Raw genomic sequence first — 13,493 nt, 5'->3', positions numbered from 1 at the left:
TGGCTACTTAGCCAGAATTCCTGAGTTCAAATTCCAATATTGCCAACAAATGAAATGACAAAAGTTTTCACGTTAAAGTTTTCATAACTCTTTTTCAAAACTTCATGATAAAATATTTTCATATTTGAATACCAGTTTGTTTTTTTTAATACATGGCTTCTAATTAAAAGGAAAGGAACTTAAACTGCTAACAGTGATATAAGGAAACCTTTTGAGAATGGATAATTTGTTAAAGATCAGGATAGGTTACCAATAGAGAGAAAATTGTTATAACCAGGTCAAAGAACCCTTTTTTTAAACTGGGTCACCCCCTGGGGACATGGAAATAGCTTTGTTATACAGAACTCTTTTACATGTGGTGATAGGATTGTAAAACTTCCTTTTTTAATAGGATGTGCTTTCACCATGTTTGTTTCTTGCCTGCCATTAACTTGCAGTACAAAATAAATTCTAGCTCTTTCTACTTAGAAAGGAGGTAGAAGATGCATTGCTGGCTGACATTGAATGCTTTTTCATATTTCACAGCTCAGTGTTGGTGCTCTGTTCTGAGGAAAGCTTCATCAGTATTGCCCACAGCCATATAATTATCTAGGAGGTGATTTAAAGGAGCCTTTGACATCCATATTTCTTTGCTTCTCAAAAGAAGCATCAAATGGGTTATTTCTAAGAAAGAAAAAGTAATAATAGGTCCGATAACCTAAAGCAAAATACATGTATTTTTCCTCCCTCATTTCCACTTCTGTGTTCTTAGTTGACATTTCAGGGCAATGCTGGCCTGACTGAAGAAAAGCAAATCTTAGAAAAGGATGAGTAATATTCAGTTCCCAGAGATTATACATTTTGAAAGCAATGTTAACTAGTGAATTTAATCAATTAGTTCCAGTTGGCATATTTACCTTATTGTTTCTATGGATGATTCGAAAGGCAGCTTCCAAGTGTTCACTGAAAAGCATATAGTTATTCAAGACCAGGCTTTGCATTTCAACCAGATGAGCACTTTGGAAAACCCTTTCAGGATTTACAAAATGTTCACATGAATAATATCTGTTGAATAGATTTTGCTGCTTTTATAAATCTTGTGGGGAGTTTTCTCATATATTATGCACAAACACATCAGAAGTATATATCATGGGAAAATAATAGGGATCATGATTCAATAGCTTTAGAATGTGCACTCACACAGATCCCTGATCTCTTGGTGGCTCTATAGAGTGACACAGCTTATGAGTTAAGTTACTTCCTTGTGACTTGAAGAGGAGCAGACCTTCAGATGCAGATAATCAGATTAAATAATGTTTAAAAAATTAGTAGGTGTGTCTGAACTCCTTGCCAGCATATTATTTTTCTATTAAGATATATCTTTGTTCTCTGTTACTGAATTATTTTGGTAATGTGGTACTTTTTGATCAACTGGCCAAGTATACATACACCCCAAACAACCTGGCACAGAGAAAGTTTGGCCAGTCATTCCAAAGCTACTCTCCTTCGCTAGATATAGGAGGTTATGTCTGGTATTGTATAACTCAGTTCCTTGTATCAATTTATCAGAATCTGTTTGAGAACAGAAGATGAAATAAATCTTGGGCCAAATGGGGACGATATTTTAAAACTCCATCAACTGGTATTTTCTTAAACTCAGACGTCTTCCTGGAAAAGAGCATTAATGATAAAAACTAACTCTTATAGATGAAGAAACAACACGCTTTTAAATAGAAATAATTTGCATATGGGTTAACTATTATGACTGATGACTCAGGCCAGTAGGTAACTGTAAATTATGTCCTAAAACTGACCCTTGCAAAATACTTGAATTAGTCAGATTAGGTTTTCATGATTTTAGGAATTTCAAAATTGGCTCTAAAAATTTGCTTCAGGTAAAAACTTGAGATAAGCATCAGGGGGGTATGTGTTTTTGCTGATTGTTTCTAGGAAAAATAAGGTTGTGAAGTGATGCAGAAAATCCATCTGGACAGTTGGGACTAGTATTATTTTGAGAAGGAACAGAGAGCACGGACAAAACTTTCCAAAAGGCTGCCCCTCCCTCCATCTTATTTGCCACAGGGTGACTACTTACGTTATTTTGCTGTTTTTTAATATAAATGACTTTTAACAATAAGAAGGTGTTTTAAGATCATTTTCATTAATTTCAAAGATAGAAGTCTGTGGGCAAGGCTGTAAGTTGTAATTCTGGTATATCTGAGTACAATTTGAGAGCTTGATTTAATGATACAGATATATAAAATGAAACTGAAGTTTTTATTTCTAACATTAATTTCTTCCAATTTTGCCTTGGTTGCTTGCCTCAGTTTTAATTAGGTTCAAAACAAGGATTAGGTCACCATTCTCATTGCTTGCTTTTTTTCTCAGACTTGAAATATGAATTTCATATTGCAGTCTGGTTTTTACATGTTGCTGTGTTTACAACCAGTTAATCAGATATTCCATTTGAATTTTTTTTTCAGGGTTTATTTTCCCTCTATGTGATTTTCACATCCACCACAGTAATTCATCCCAAGATTGAACATCTAGATGATTTCCAAATTTCCAAAGGCCATAATTGGCCTTTCATCCTACAGTCCTTTATATTTTCAATGATGTAGCCACCCATTTTCTTATCACTCAAGGACTTTTATAACTCTTTCCTCAGGTAAACTTCCATTTACAGGTTTACTTGAAATTCAAATGGGGCAGGAACTTTTAAGCTTATCCCACTCACATTTCCCAACTTCATCTCCTATCACATATCTTCCTTGGTCCATGTAGTGGTCCCCAGATATGCTTACTCTGGTGGTCATTTATTTGGAACACCTTTCATACTGATTCTTCACAGCTTAAGTGTTCCAAGGTCTACCTCATGCTCTTTCTTTCATCTTCCCTTCCTCTCCTTGCCTCCCTCTGAAGCCTTCCCTGATATTCTCTGGATTTAATTCATAAAACTATTTTGAAGTTTTTCTTCTGATTCCTGTCTTTTCATTTTTTTTTTAATTTGCTTTGAAGACTAGACTAGTTTAAGAATTTGGTCACTTTCAGTGGTACTAATGATAGCAAAATATCTTAACACTTTCAAGTACAGAGAAAGTCAACAGCTACTGTCTTCCTGTACTGCAGAACCTGGAGTTTTCCCTCTACTAACAATAGATTTTTAGTTGTGTTCTTACTATGGTTCAATATAGATCTTTCAACACAAAATTTATGACATTGCTGGGTGCTGGTGCCTCATTATGTCTATAATCCTAACTATCCAGGAAACTTTCATCTAAGGATCTCACTTCAAAACCAGTCAGGGTAGTAAAGTCCATGATACTCTTCTCTGGTCATCTGCTCAGAAAAAAATCAGAAGTGTCACTGTGGCCCAAGTTGTTGGCTTGATCATAATGAAGCTCAGGTACAAGTACCCAGCCCTGAGCTCAAGCTCCAGAGCTGGCAATACATGCATATATGCATAACAATAATTATTAAAAAATTGCTGTCATTTATTCAGCACTAGAATTGTAGTAATTGTCCTTTTAAGTACTATTTAAATATCCCTTTATGGAAAATGTATCTGTTTTCCAGAGAAAGAGTCAATTGATCTGAGAAGTTGAGTAATTTTCCTAAGTTTACATAGTCATTGATAAGAGGGATCTGCTCAGAGCACTAGGATCTCATGTTTTGTACAGGTTGTATACATTTGACTATTATTAATTCTGTGTAGTCAAGATGAAACATTGTGAGGATCAGAACAAGAGGCTACTGTTGCGCCTCATAGAGAAACATAGAAATTAAGTTTTTGGGGTTCAATTAGTAGTTTTCTAGAGTACTAGATTTGCACCTAGTTTATAAATATCTACTGTTCTTTAAGTTCATAATTAAATTCCAGGTTTATAATTTGTTTTTTTCAATGTTGCAAATGACTTTGGTTTCATCTAGGATAGGTCTATAGGGTTCTATTAATGATTTTCAAATTAAATATTGCACAATTCTCAGATTATTAGCAGATTGACTTTTTTCATGTCTATGCTCTTGGAAATACAAACTGATTACCTTCAAGTTACTTCCTATATAAAAAAAAGTATAACTTACATAATGAAATGATTTTTCAAGAATGAGATGTTTTTAAAATTAAATTTTATGGTTTTAAGACAACAAAATAACTTCAAGGAAAACACTACTGTTTGCATTAAATTACATACCATACACACTTTTGAATATTTTGAATAAACTTTTAAGCATTTCAAGCTGCATAAAAGAAATTCACTGCATAGCAACATTGGAAATTGAGGGGGGTCTGAAGATCATCTTAATAGCATGACACTGCAAACATGAATACTGTAGACTTGATCATTTGGTTAGTATTTGATTTAATGAGATTTTGAAATGCTTTGGCCATAATGAATAAAGTTAAATTCTTCTTCCCTGTAGCTTTTGTTTGCAGTTATTTTGTATTTTTACATTTTTATTTTTTTATAGCTACAGTTAGAAAACATTTCCTAGGATTAGAAGTGTAATTATTTAGACATTAAATAAAGAGTTCCTTTAGAAATTTTACTATCATTAGGAGGAAGTTAAAAGACTGGAATTCCATTGTCTTGTAAGAAGTAAGAAATATTTATTGATTCCCAAATGGAGCTGAAAAAAACCTTTCCTCTTTTAGAAAGTTGTGAATGACCCAGCGAGAGCTCTGGTAAGCTTTACTGAACCAAGCTGCTAATAGTTATTTAATGTTATTCTTTAGTGTGAAAGAATCTCTGTAGATTTTCCTTTTAATCTCTTTGAATTGCAGGCTCATAAACCTCTCTGATGAGTCCGGCTAGTGTTTTCTTAGATCCTTACTGTTGAGACAATGGAGCCACAGAATTCTTTCACCTCTTGTTGTCAGACAAATCCAATAGAACACAAGGTCAGAAGGGCCTATACTTCTAAAGGTTGAAAGATTCTTTTTCAAGTAACCACATAAATTATTTGATTTCATCATTATTCCTCATGAACCTCCTTTTAATTAAAGCACTACTATCTGTATGCAAAAGTAAATTTGGAAGTTTTTCTTATCTTCCTTTTTGGCTAAAGGAACACTAAAAAGCTGAATCAAATTGTGTAGTGTCATTGGACTCAAGATTGAATACACAAAATGTTCTTTCCAAATGGCTGTTGGTTTTCCTTTTCTATTTTGTTAGTAATTACCACTTTTTTTGTAGCAGAGATTCTAGATTTTAAAATCTTAGATCTGTTCCCTTAATTGAAGTGAGTTTAGTTTCTCAACATTTTTACTTACTGTCATGTTATCAGATCTTTGAGATGGGATTTGCATTTGCAGATACAAAATATTTTATTGCAAAGAAAATATTTATACTATGCAATGCTACAGAATAAAACTAACTTGTCTGTTTTGAAGTTGTCATGTCTGATTAGTAGACAATTATCAAAACTAATTATAGGATTCTTGTGAGTTACTTTAATGGGTAGAGGAGAATCAAGTTTTTTAATTAAAAGCACAATGGTGGACAAGCAGAGATCATTGTTTAAAAAGAAAAAAAAACATTGATTTGTTTGTTCTTCTTTCTTGTAATTGCAGGGAAGGTTGGGTTGTGGGGTGGAATTTGCTGTTGTCCTATCTTTGGACACCTGTCTCTCAACAAAGGACCTTGGTCACCCCCCACCGCCCACATTTAGAGTACGTTTTACGTGTATGTACCCATTGTGCTCATTATACTGTTCTCTAGGGATCCAATTTTACCCTGAGTTAATCACCTTAGTCTTTTTCAGAAGTTGTTAGATTACCATCCCTCCAAAGAATACACTTTCTTGTGATACTCTTACTGAACTTTTCCTTCCTTATTTCTGGCTTAAAGTTGTAATGGTTATAGTCACAAAACTACTTTTAAAACTTGTTGTTGAACATGCGTTCAGAACAGGGGCAGAAATCTAAATTCATCACTTGTTAGCTTTCACAATGAGCCCACCCATTTAATCAGAAAGCCTGTGTGACTTTTACAGGTAGCACTTACTCTCCTGTCTCCTAACACCATGAGGAAATTTTGCCTGTTGTAATGCATGTAATGATGAATCACAAAGCACACCATATGTTCTCTCATGTAAGATATTGAATCTCAAGACCAGAATCTTCATAGAAACTTATATCACACAATATTGGATAATCAGGCCATAGAACTAGAACATTTGAATATGTTGCTTGTAACTATACCTTTGGGCAAATAGTACCCATTTTTGTGTTCTATTTTCTTTTTTCATGAGATAGTCTATTCATCTTTTAACCAAGAATAGGTGTGAATATTTCTGTGCATAAATCTGAGGAAAGACAGCTACTGATCTGAGTGGGTAGAATAATTAGATTATTCCCCAGTTAATTGAAAAAAAAAATGACCAGGCTTGGGTGGTTCACACCTGTACCCTAGATATTCAGAGGCTGAGATCAGTTTGAAGCCAATCAAGGCAAAGAAGTCTGAAACTCCTATTCCCAAGTTACCACCAAAAAGCCAGAGTGGAGTGGTGACTCAAGTGGAATAGCCCCAACCAAAGGACAGCTCCAGGCCCTGAGCTCAAGTGTAGTACTCCTGTACTTAGTATTTGAATTCAGGGCCTCATACTTGCTCAGCCAGCTTGCTATGCTGTCACTATATCATTTAAACTATATTCCAGTAAGGTTTTTGATGGTTGTTTTGGAGCTGTAGTCACTTGGACTTTAGTGACTTGGCTGGCCTCAAAATTTTATCCCCTAGAGCTCAGCCAGGATTGTAAATGTTAAGTAGTTGGTGCCTGGCTCACTTGTCAAATCTGGAAGATTGAAGAACACCTTGGTCGCTCTGAGTAAGAAATTACAATTTAAGATTTTTGTCCAAAATTGAGGTTTTTTTCAGACTGAAATTTTCAGTTGCGAAGACCAGAATAAGACCTGGTCAAATGTACTTTGTATAGAATGTTGAAATTATTGTGTTCAGAAATTACCTTTCATACTACCACTATTTGTTTAAGCTATTCAGTGGGCAAACAGAGATGGAGGAACCAATTCAACCACTAGACAAAGTCTATGTTTTTGGAATTTGGGCACAGTTTATTAGACTGTTGGTATCAAGTAAATATGAAATGATATAATACTTGCCATACCTTAATAGAAAACTATAGTAAGTTCAAAATATTGTATAATCTTTTCATCTATTTTAAAATTGCATAACTCACCAATAAATTTTGAACAGGCAGTTATTAAATATAATTAAATTGCAGACATTCACACAACAGAACAAAGGGAGCGATTTTCAGCAAGTGAACAAGAGACTAGTGAGACAGCCAAGGAAATTTTCACAGGAGTTGGGGGCTGGATTTTAGTAGTCTCTCTTTGTTTTAAGCTTTGACTTCTAGAAGAATACAAGCATACAGAAAATATAACATGCCTTTAAAAACAAAGACAGGTGCATCCCATTCATAGTTCATTCTTTGTTCCAAGCTGCATTTGTTTTAAATGAGAGGGTAAGACCTTCTACAACTTACATCATAGTCTTAGTGTGTTTATGTTGATTTAACGCTCCTTCCATCCATAGTAGAAAATTGTGAACCAGAAAACAGCAAGGAGGCATTAATACAATACAGTTGTGTTGCAAAGTTACTGAAATATTAAAGTATTCTCCTTTTCAGTTACTCTGTTGCAGTCAGATGACAAAAAACAAAACAAAAAAACACTTTCATTTGAGTAGAGCAAAGCACTTTTAACTTGATCTCATTTGATTTGAGAATATCAGTGTGCTTGAACTGACATAATAAAAACATTTTATAAAGTAGGTGGCTCAAACAAAATTTATTTCTCTCAATTCTAAAGGGTGAGTACAAGATCTAGGTGTTGGTCAATTCCATTCATTAGGAGAGGGCCCTTTCCCTGGCTTGCAGGCAGCCCCCTTGCTGTGTCATCCATGTGTGGTTGAGGCTAGAACAAGATCTTTCCCTCCATTTTATAGAGCCACTTATATGACTGGATTAGAACCTTACTCTTACAACCTATTCTAATCTTTACTTCCTAAAAGTTCACGTTGACATTAGAATTCAGGCATAAAAATTCTGTGAGGTTACAGGGTATAACCTTCCTGTCGTAAATAAGACAATTCCTTAGGGATTGAAAAAAATAACACCTGAAGCTAGAAAGCTAATAAAATATCACAAGCTTAAATGTAATTATTTTTTTACCCAGCCCCACAATGGCTGCTACTTTATTTCATAGTTGTCAAACTGACTTAGTGTTGTTGCTTATTTGTAAAAATGGGGTAGAATTTGATTATTAAAAGCTTTTAAGAAGTGGTATGTTCTAGACTTGTTGAAACAAGTAGCCTACCACTGTTTTTCAAAAATAGTAAGTTTTAAAATGAAGATAAATAAGAATTATATATGGTAGCTTGGCATTCTTCATAAAGTATCAAAACATAGTCTCATTTTCTATTTTACAGATGATGAGCTACAAAATATGGGACCAGTAGATGCTCAAGTGTATCTTGAAGAAATGTCTTGGAATGAAGGTTGGATCTTTCATTCTTTTTTACATTTGTGTTTTCATTCACTCATTTTTCTATCTGTTCATAAGTTGTTTTCTATACAGTGAAAGAAATACTAGGCACTTTTTCAAAAAGGAAAAAGAAAACTCACAGGATATTTGGAAGTCTTAAATAATTACTTAACTTTCCATATATATGTATGCTATTGTTTGGCCCATGTGTGTTGAATTCTAAACCTGAGTCATTTCAGTTACCCTTCTGTTGTAATTTGATGTTAGGCACATGGAGAGGTCCTTTGTAACTTATTTTCACAAGTTGGGTTTTTGCGTTACCATGTGGCATTTTAAAGTCAAAGATGATGATTTTTCATCATTCTTCTAATATACTCAATTTTGTGAATTCATATTAGGATTTCTGTTTATGTTCTTTTTATATGGAATCAAACTGTAGGATGAAGGTTTTTGTATACTGAGACTTGTTCTTTTTTCTTTTTTGCCAGTCTTGAGACTTGACCTCAGGGTCTGAGTACTGTCCTTGGGCTTTCTCAGGGCTAGATCTCTAACACTTGAGCCACAGCACCACTTCTGACTTTTTTCAGTGTGTATCATACCAAGGAATTGAACCTGGGTCTTCATGCATGCTAGGCAAGCACTCTACCACTAGGCCTCCCAGACCTCCCCCCGCCCCGCCACCAGTCCTGGGGCATGAACTCAGGGCCTGAGCCCTGTCCTTGGGTTTTTTCCTCAAGGCTAGCACTCTACCATTTGAGCTATAGCACCACTTCCGGCTTTTTTCTGTGTACGTGGTACCAAGGAATTGAACCCAGGTCTTCATGCATGTTAGGCAAGCACTCTACCACTAGGCCAAACTCCCGGTCCTAATTTTACTTTTTGATTCTCTTAAGGGAAACAAAAAAATCTGTTACTTCCCTTGACCTCCAGTGAAGTTATATCTTTGTTCCCTTTCTATTATTAGTATTTTAAAATATTACTAACAAATGTCATTTCCACATTTTTCTGGTGTTCCTTGAATTGCTCCAGTTAGCTATTGACTAAATTAGGATAACATGTTTTCTAAAGAGATGTGATGGTGAACAACGTTCCTATGGAAAATGAAAATTTTAGTATTTCTCAGAAGGTTTCTATATTCTTAACCCTGTAACTTTTGTTTGGCCTGTGCCACAAATTCCTTATAGGCTTAGAAAACCTCACTGAGTATAAATTGTAAAACATAGCCATGCTTCTTGAAACCTTGTTTAGTCTTCTGATGGCAAGTTCTTAACTTAGTACTCTGAAGAAGTGAGTCATACTGACTTAGAAGAGGAAAATGGTTTTGCTTATAAGATAGTTCTGCTGCTAGCCACTCAAATGAAATTGAATAATGATCCCTCTCCTCCAAAATGTAACTCAAGTGGTAATATGATAGCTTTGAGCAATATGCAAAGGGACAGAATCCAGTACCTTGTGTTATTCCCAATACCAGCTATCTTCTCCCTATACTTTTAGCTTATATAATTTATTTTGTTGGTCTTCATTCATGTATTTAAAATGACTTCTGAATATACCATTTTGTTAACAGCTTGGTGATAATACATCAGAAATTTCAAACAAGTTGTGAATTCTTTGTAACCACTACCATTTGGAATTACCTGTGACAAAACTCCACTAATGACTCATGATACCCTCTGTCAGTTACCAAACATGTCACCTCAAATTGTTTCTCAGTGTTCATTGAGGTGGTTAAAAAAAAAAAAAAGAGGGAGAATTAAGCTTAAGAAAATCAGTAATTAGCATTATATGTATTTTTAGAAATTTTATAATAATTTGCTTTGATAACATGTTTTAGTACATGTATATTGGGTTACACTGGGCCTGGCCTCTTTCCCTGAGCTTTTTTGCTTGAACACTTGAGATAGAACTGCACTTCCAGCTTTTTTGGTAGTTAATTGGAGATAAGAAATCTCACAGACTTTCTACCCCAGCTGGCCGTGCATCACAATCCTCAAATTGCCACCTCCTTAGTAGCTAAGATTTATAGGCATGAGCCAACAAACCCAGCCCATTTTTAACTTTTTGAGTAAGGTTTCATTTTTGTCCTGGACCAGAATCTTCTTATTTATACTTCCCATATAACTGAACTGACAAGCAAGAATTATCATACGCTGATTTTATTGGTTGAGATATGGGATTATCTTAACTTTTTGCTGAAGCTGGCCTCAAACCTTGGATCTTCTGGTTCTTTTCTCCAGTAGCCACCCTGCCCGTTTTTTTTTTTTTTCCCTTCATGGATTAAAAAAAAAATCACATTGTGGTGAATAAGGAACAGGTTTAAGTGAATAGACACAAGGTTTTCTTTTATTAAATTTTATTACAAAGGTGATGTACAGAGAAGTTGCAGTTACATCAGGTAAGTATTTAATATATTTCTTTTTGAACAGTGTCAACTCCCTCCCTGTTTTTTTCCCTCCCAGCTACCTGCCCTGTCCACCCTCAAGTTGTAAGGTTTTCTTTATTAAATAAGCCACACAAGGTTGGCTTAAATGCTAAATTTTCCAAGACTGAATTTGGCAGAGAGCAAGTACAAGGGAGTTAGATCCATCTGTCTATCCACTTACTGAGACTGCAATGTTAACCAACTTTGAAAAACTATGATAATACTTGATTGGATTGCATGAAATTATGAGCCCTTGTAATAACTTTATCTCTCTCTCTCTCTCTCTCTCTCTCTCTTTTTTTTTTTTTAAAGTGCTGATGCTGCCAGGGCTGGGAGTTTGGCCTAGTGGTAGAGTGCTTGGGTAGCATGCACGAAGTCCTGGGCTCGATTCCTTGGCACCACATACATAGAAAAGCTGGAAATGGTGCCCCAGGACTGGCCAAAAAAAAAAAATGCTGCTAAAGACATGGCTCAAATGGTAGAGGGTCAGCCAGAAGAGGGAAATGATGAAGATAGTAAAGAAGACACTAAATTATTTTTATCTTTACTTCTAGGAACAGTGAGATAGAAGACCAGGAGAATCAAGACTGTTTGAGTCAGAGGATGTTAGCTTTCCTCAGGAGATAATATATTTTTAAGTGCTACCATTAGGAAACTAAATGTATAATCGTTCCTTCTTTGTCCTACATGGGTGACTTTCCTATTTGTAAATACCAAACAAACAGATATACATACCTCATGGAACAATTACTAATGTACCCCCCCCCCCCCACACACACATACCCCATACACATGTAGTATTGTGCTTTTTTATTTGAGTCAAGATTTTTTTTGGTCTGGTACCAGAATAGAAAGGATTCACTTCATAGAATTGAAATAGGTTTCTCTGAAAGGATAAATGGGGCAAGAGTTCATGCCCCTTAAAAATGAAGCAAATATGCCTGTTTTTCTTTTTCCTTTACTGTAATATTTTAGATAAATATATTGGTGTGAATGCAAAATTTATATGAACTTAAAAAAATAGAACAATTCAAATAAATTTCATAAATTACTTCTGAGTACCCCCTTTACCACAACAAAATCTTTAGGTTACTGATACATAGTATTAGTCCATCATGTCTACAGTTAATGGGTTTTTGGCAGATAATTTTTGGAAACACTGCTCCTGTGCATAGGTCTTTTTCAGTTCTCTTTGAAACATTTTTTCCTTTATAAGGATAAAACAAAACTTACCTTTATCTTTCATTTTGCTATTTCTGTGGAAGAAACTGCATTTTGAAGGCAGTTGTGGTTAACCTTCAAAGCATCATTTTGTCTTTGCAGATGATCGTTCTTTTTCGCTGAATTGCCGGTGTGGTGGAAAATATACCATCTCCAAGGATGAAGCAGAAGAAGTTAACCTGATTTCTTGTGATACATGTTCACTAATTATAGAACTCCTTAATTACAGCTAAACTTGCTCACTGCTTCGAACTTTTTAACAGAATATTTTAGACATAAGAGGCTACTGAGACTTCAAGGAAATGAAATCTTACTTTGGTCAACAAAGAAAATACAAGATCATCAAGCAAAGGCCACCTCAGACTAATTTAAAATAGTTTTTATTAAAGTACCTATAATTTATATTTATATTTACAGGTTGCTACAAAAAGGACTTGGATTATAAAAAATTATATTCAGATAGGTCCCCAGATGGGAACTTTTTTCTTGATAAAGAAAATAATTATTTTTCTTAACATAAGCATGTCTCTGCATTTGGCAAAATGCTTCTTTGAAATTACTTTTTCAGATCTAACAGATGATGGTTTTCAGCTGCCAAAATTATGCTGCAGTAGACATATCTTCATCTATGGACATCAGAATTAAGTTAGAATTTTTGTGCTCAAGATAAGATTCCATTAAAAAGACACATATGTATATACATGAAATTAAAAGTGAAGCAGGTAGATTGGCATCTGTAGAAAGATAGGTAAATGGAGTCAGAAGCTTGGAGGCACAGCCATTATCAACTTTATGTATAATTTAGGGAATGGAAACTTTAAAGTAATTATTTGACATTGAGCATCTTTGTCCTTTTCATGTCAGGGCTTTAAGATACAGCAACAGTTTTATTACTGATAAAATGAATTGGTCTTAAGTTCATTTGACTACAGCTTATTGTGGATGCTATACCCTTAAAGAATTGTTTTAATATTTTCTGTACAGTGTTAAGTCAGAATTTATTTAAAGAACTTTGAAGATCCTTTATGAGATCACTGAAATATTTTTATATAACTTTAGGGACAAGAGATTACTTTCGTTGTACCTACAAAAGTTTAAATGAGGTAATCATTTAGTACCCCCTCCCATTATTTGTATATATATTCTAAAATTTAGATGGAATACTTACTTTCAATAACTTTCTTTTACTGTTTTAAAGATAAGGTCTCACTAGGTAATTTAGGCTGGCCTTAAATTCAAGATTTTTCCTACCTTAACCTCCAAGTGCTAGGATTACAGGGTATTGACACTACCTAGCTTGGGTTATATTTGTATGCAAATATTAACTAATACAACATGAATAAATGTGTTGCTGTTCTTTGCATTTAG

At 34.6% G+C, this 13,493-nt stretch overlaps 1 protein-coding gene across 1 annotated transcript in view; it reads left to right on the top strand.

Annotated features, from left to right (window-relative positions):
• Dnajc24 (DnaJ heat shock protein family (Hsp40) member C24) overlaps positions 1-13,422 on the top strand; it is a 41,334-nt gene extending 27,912 nt beyond the window's left edge. The window contains exons 4-5 of the mRNA XM_090347955.1: positions 8,427-8,495; positions 12,228-13,422. Of these exons, the coding sequence (XP_090204081.1) occupies positions 8,427-8,495; positions 12,228-12,358 (200 nt within the window). The 3' untranslated portion in view covers positions 12,359-13,422. The remainder of the gene's footprint in view (positions 1-8,426; positions 8,496-12,227) is intronic.
• Positions 13,423-13,493: the final 71 nt, after the last annotated feature.

The sequence above is a fragment of the Megascapheus bottae genome, chromosome 16 (genome assembly GCF_031878675.1).
Source record: "Megascapheus bottae isolate mThoBot1 chromosome 16, mThoBot2.hap1, whole genome shotgun sequence".
In the NCBI taxonomy this organism is placed as follows: domain Eukaryota; kingdom Metazoa; phylum Chordata; class Mammalia; order Rodentia; family Geomyidae; genus Megascapheus; species Megascapheus bottae.
This window is presented reverse-complemented; position numbering and strand designations above follow the sequence as displayed.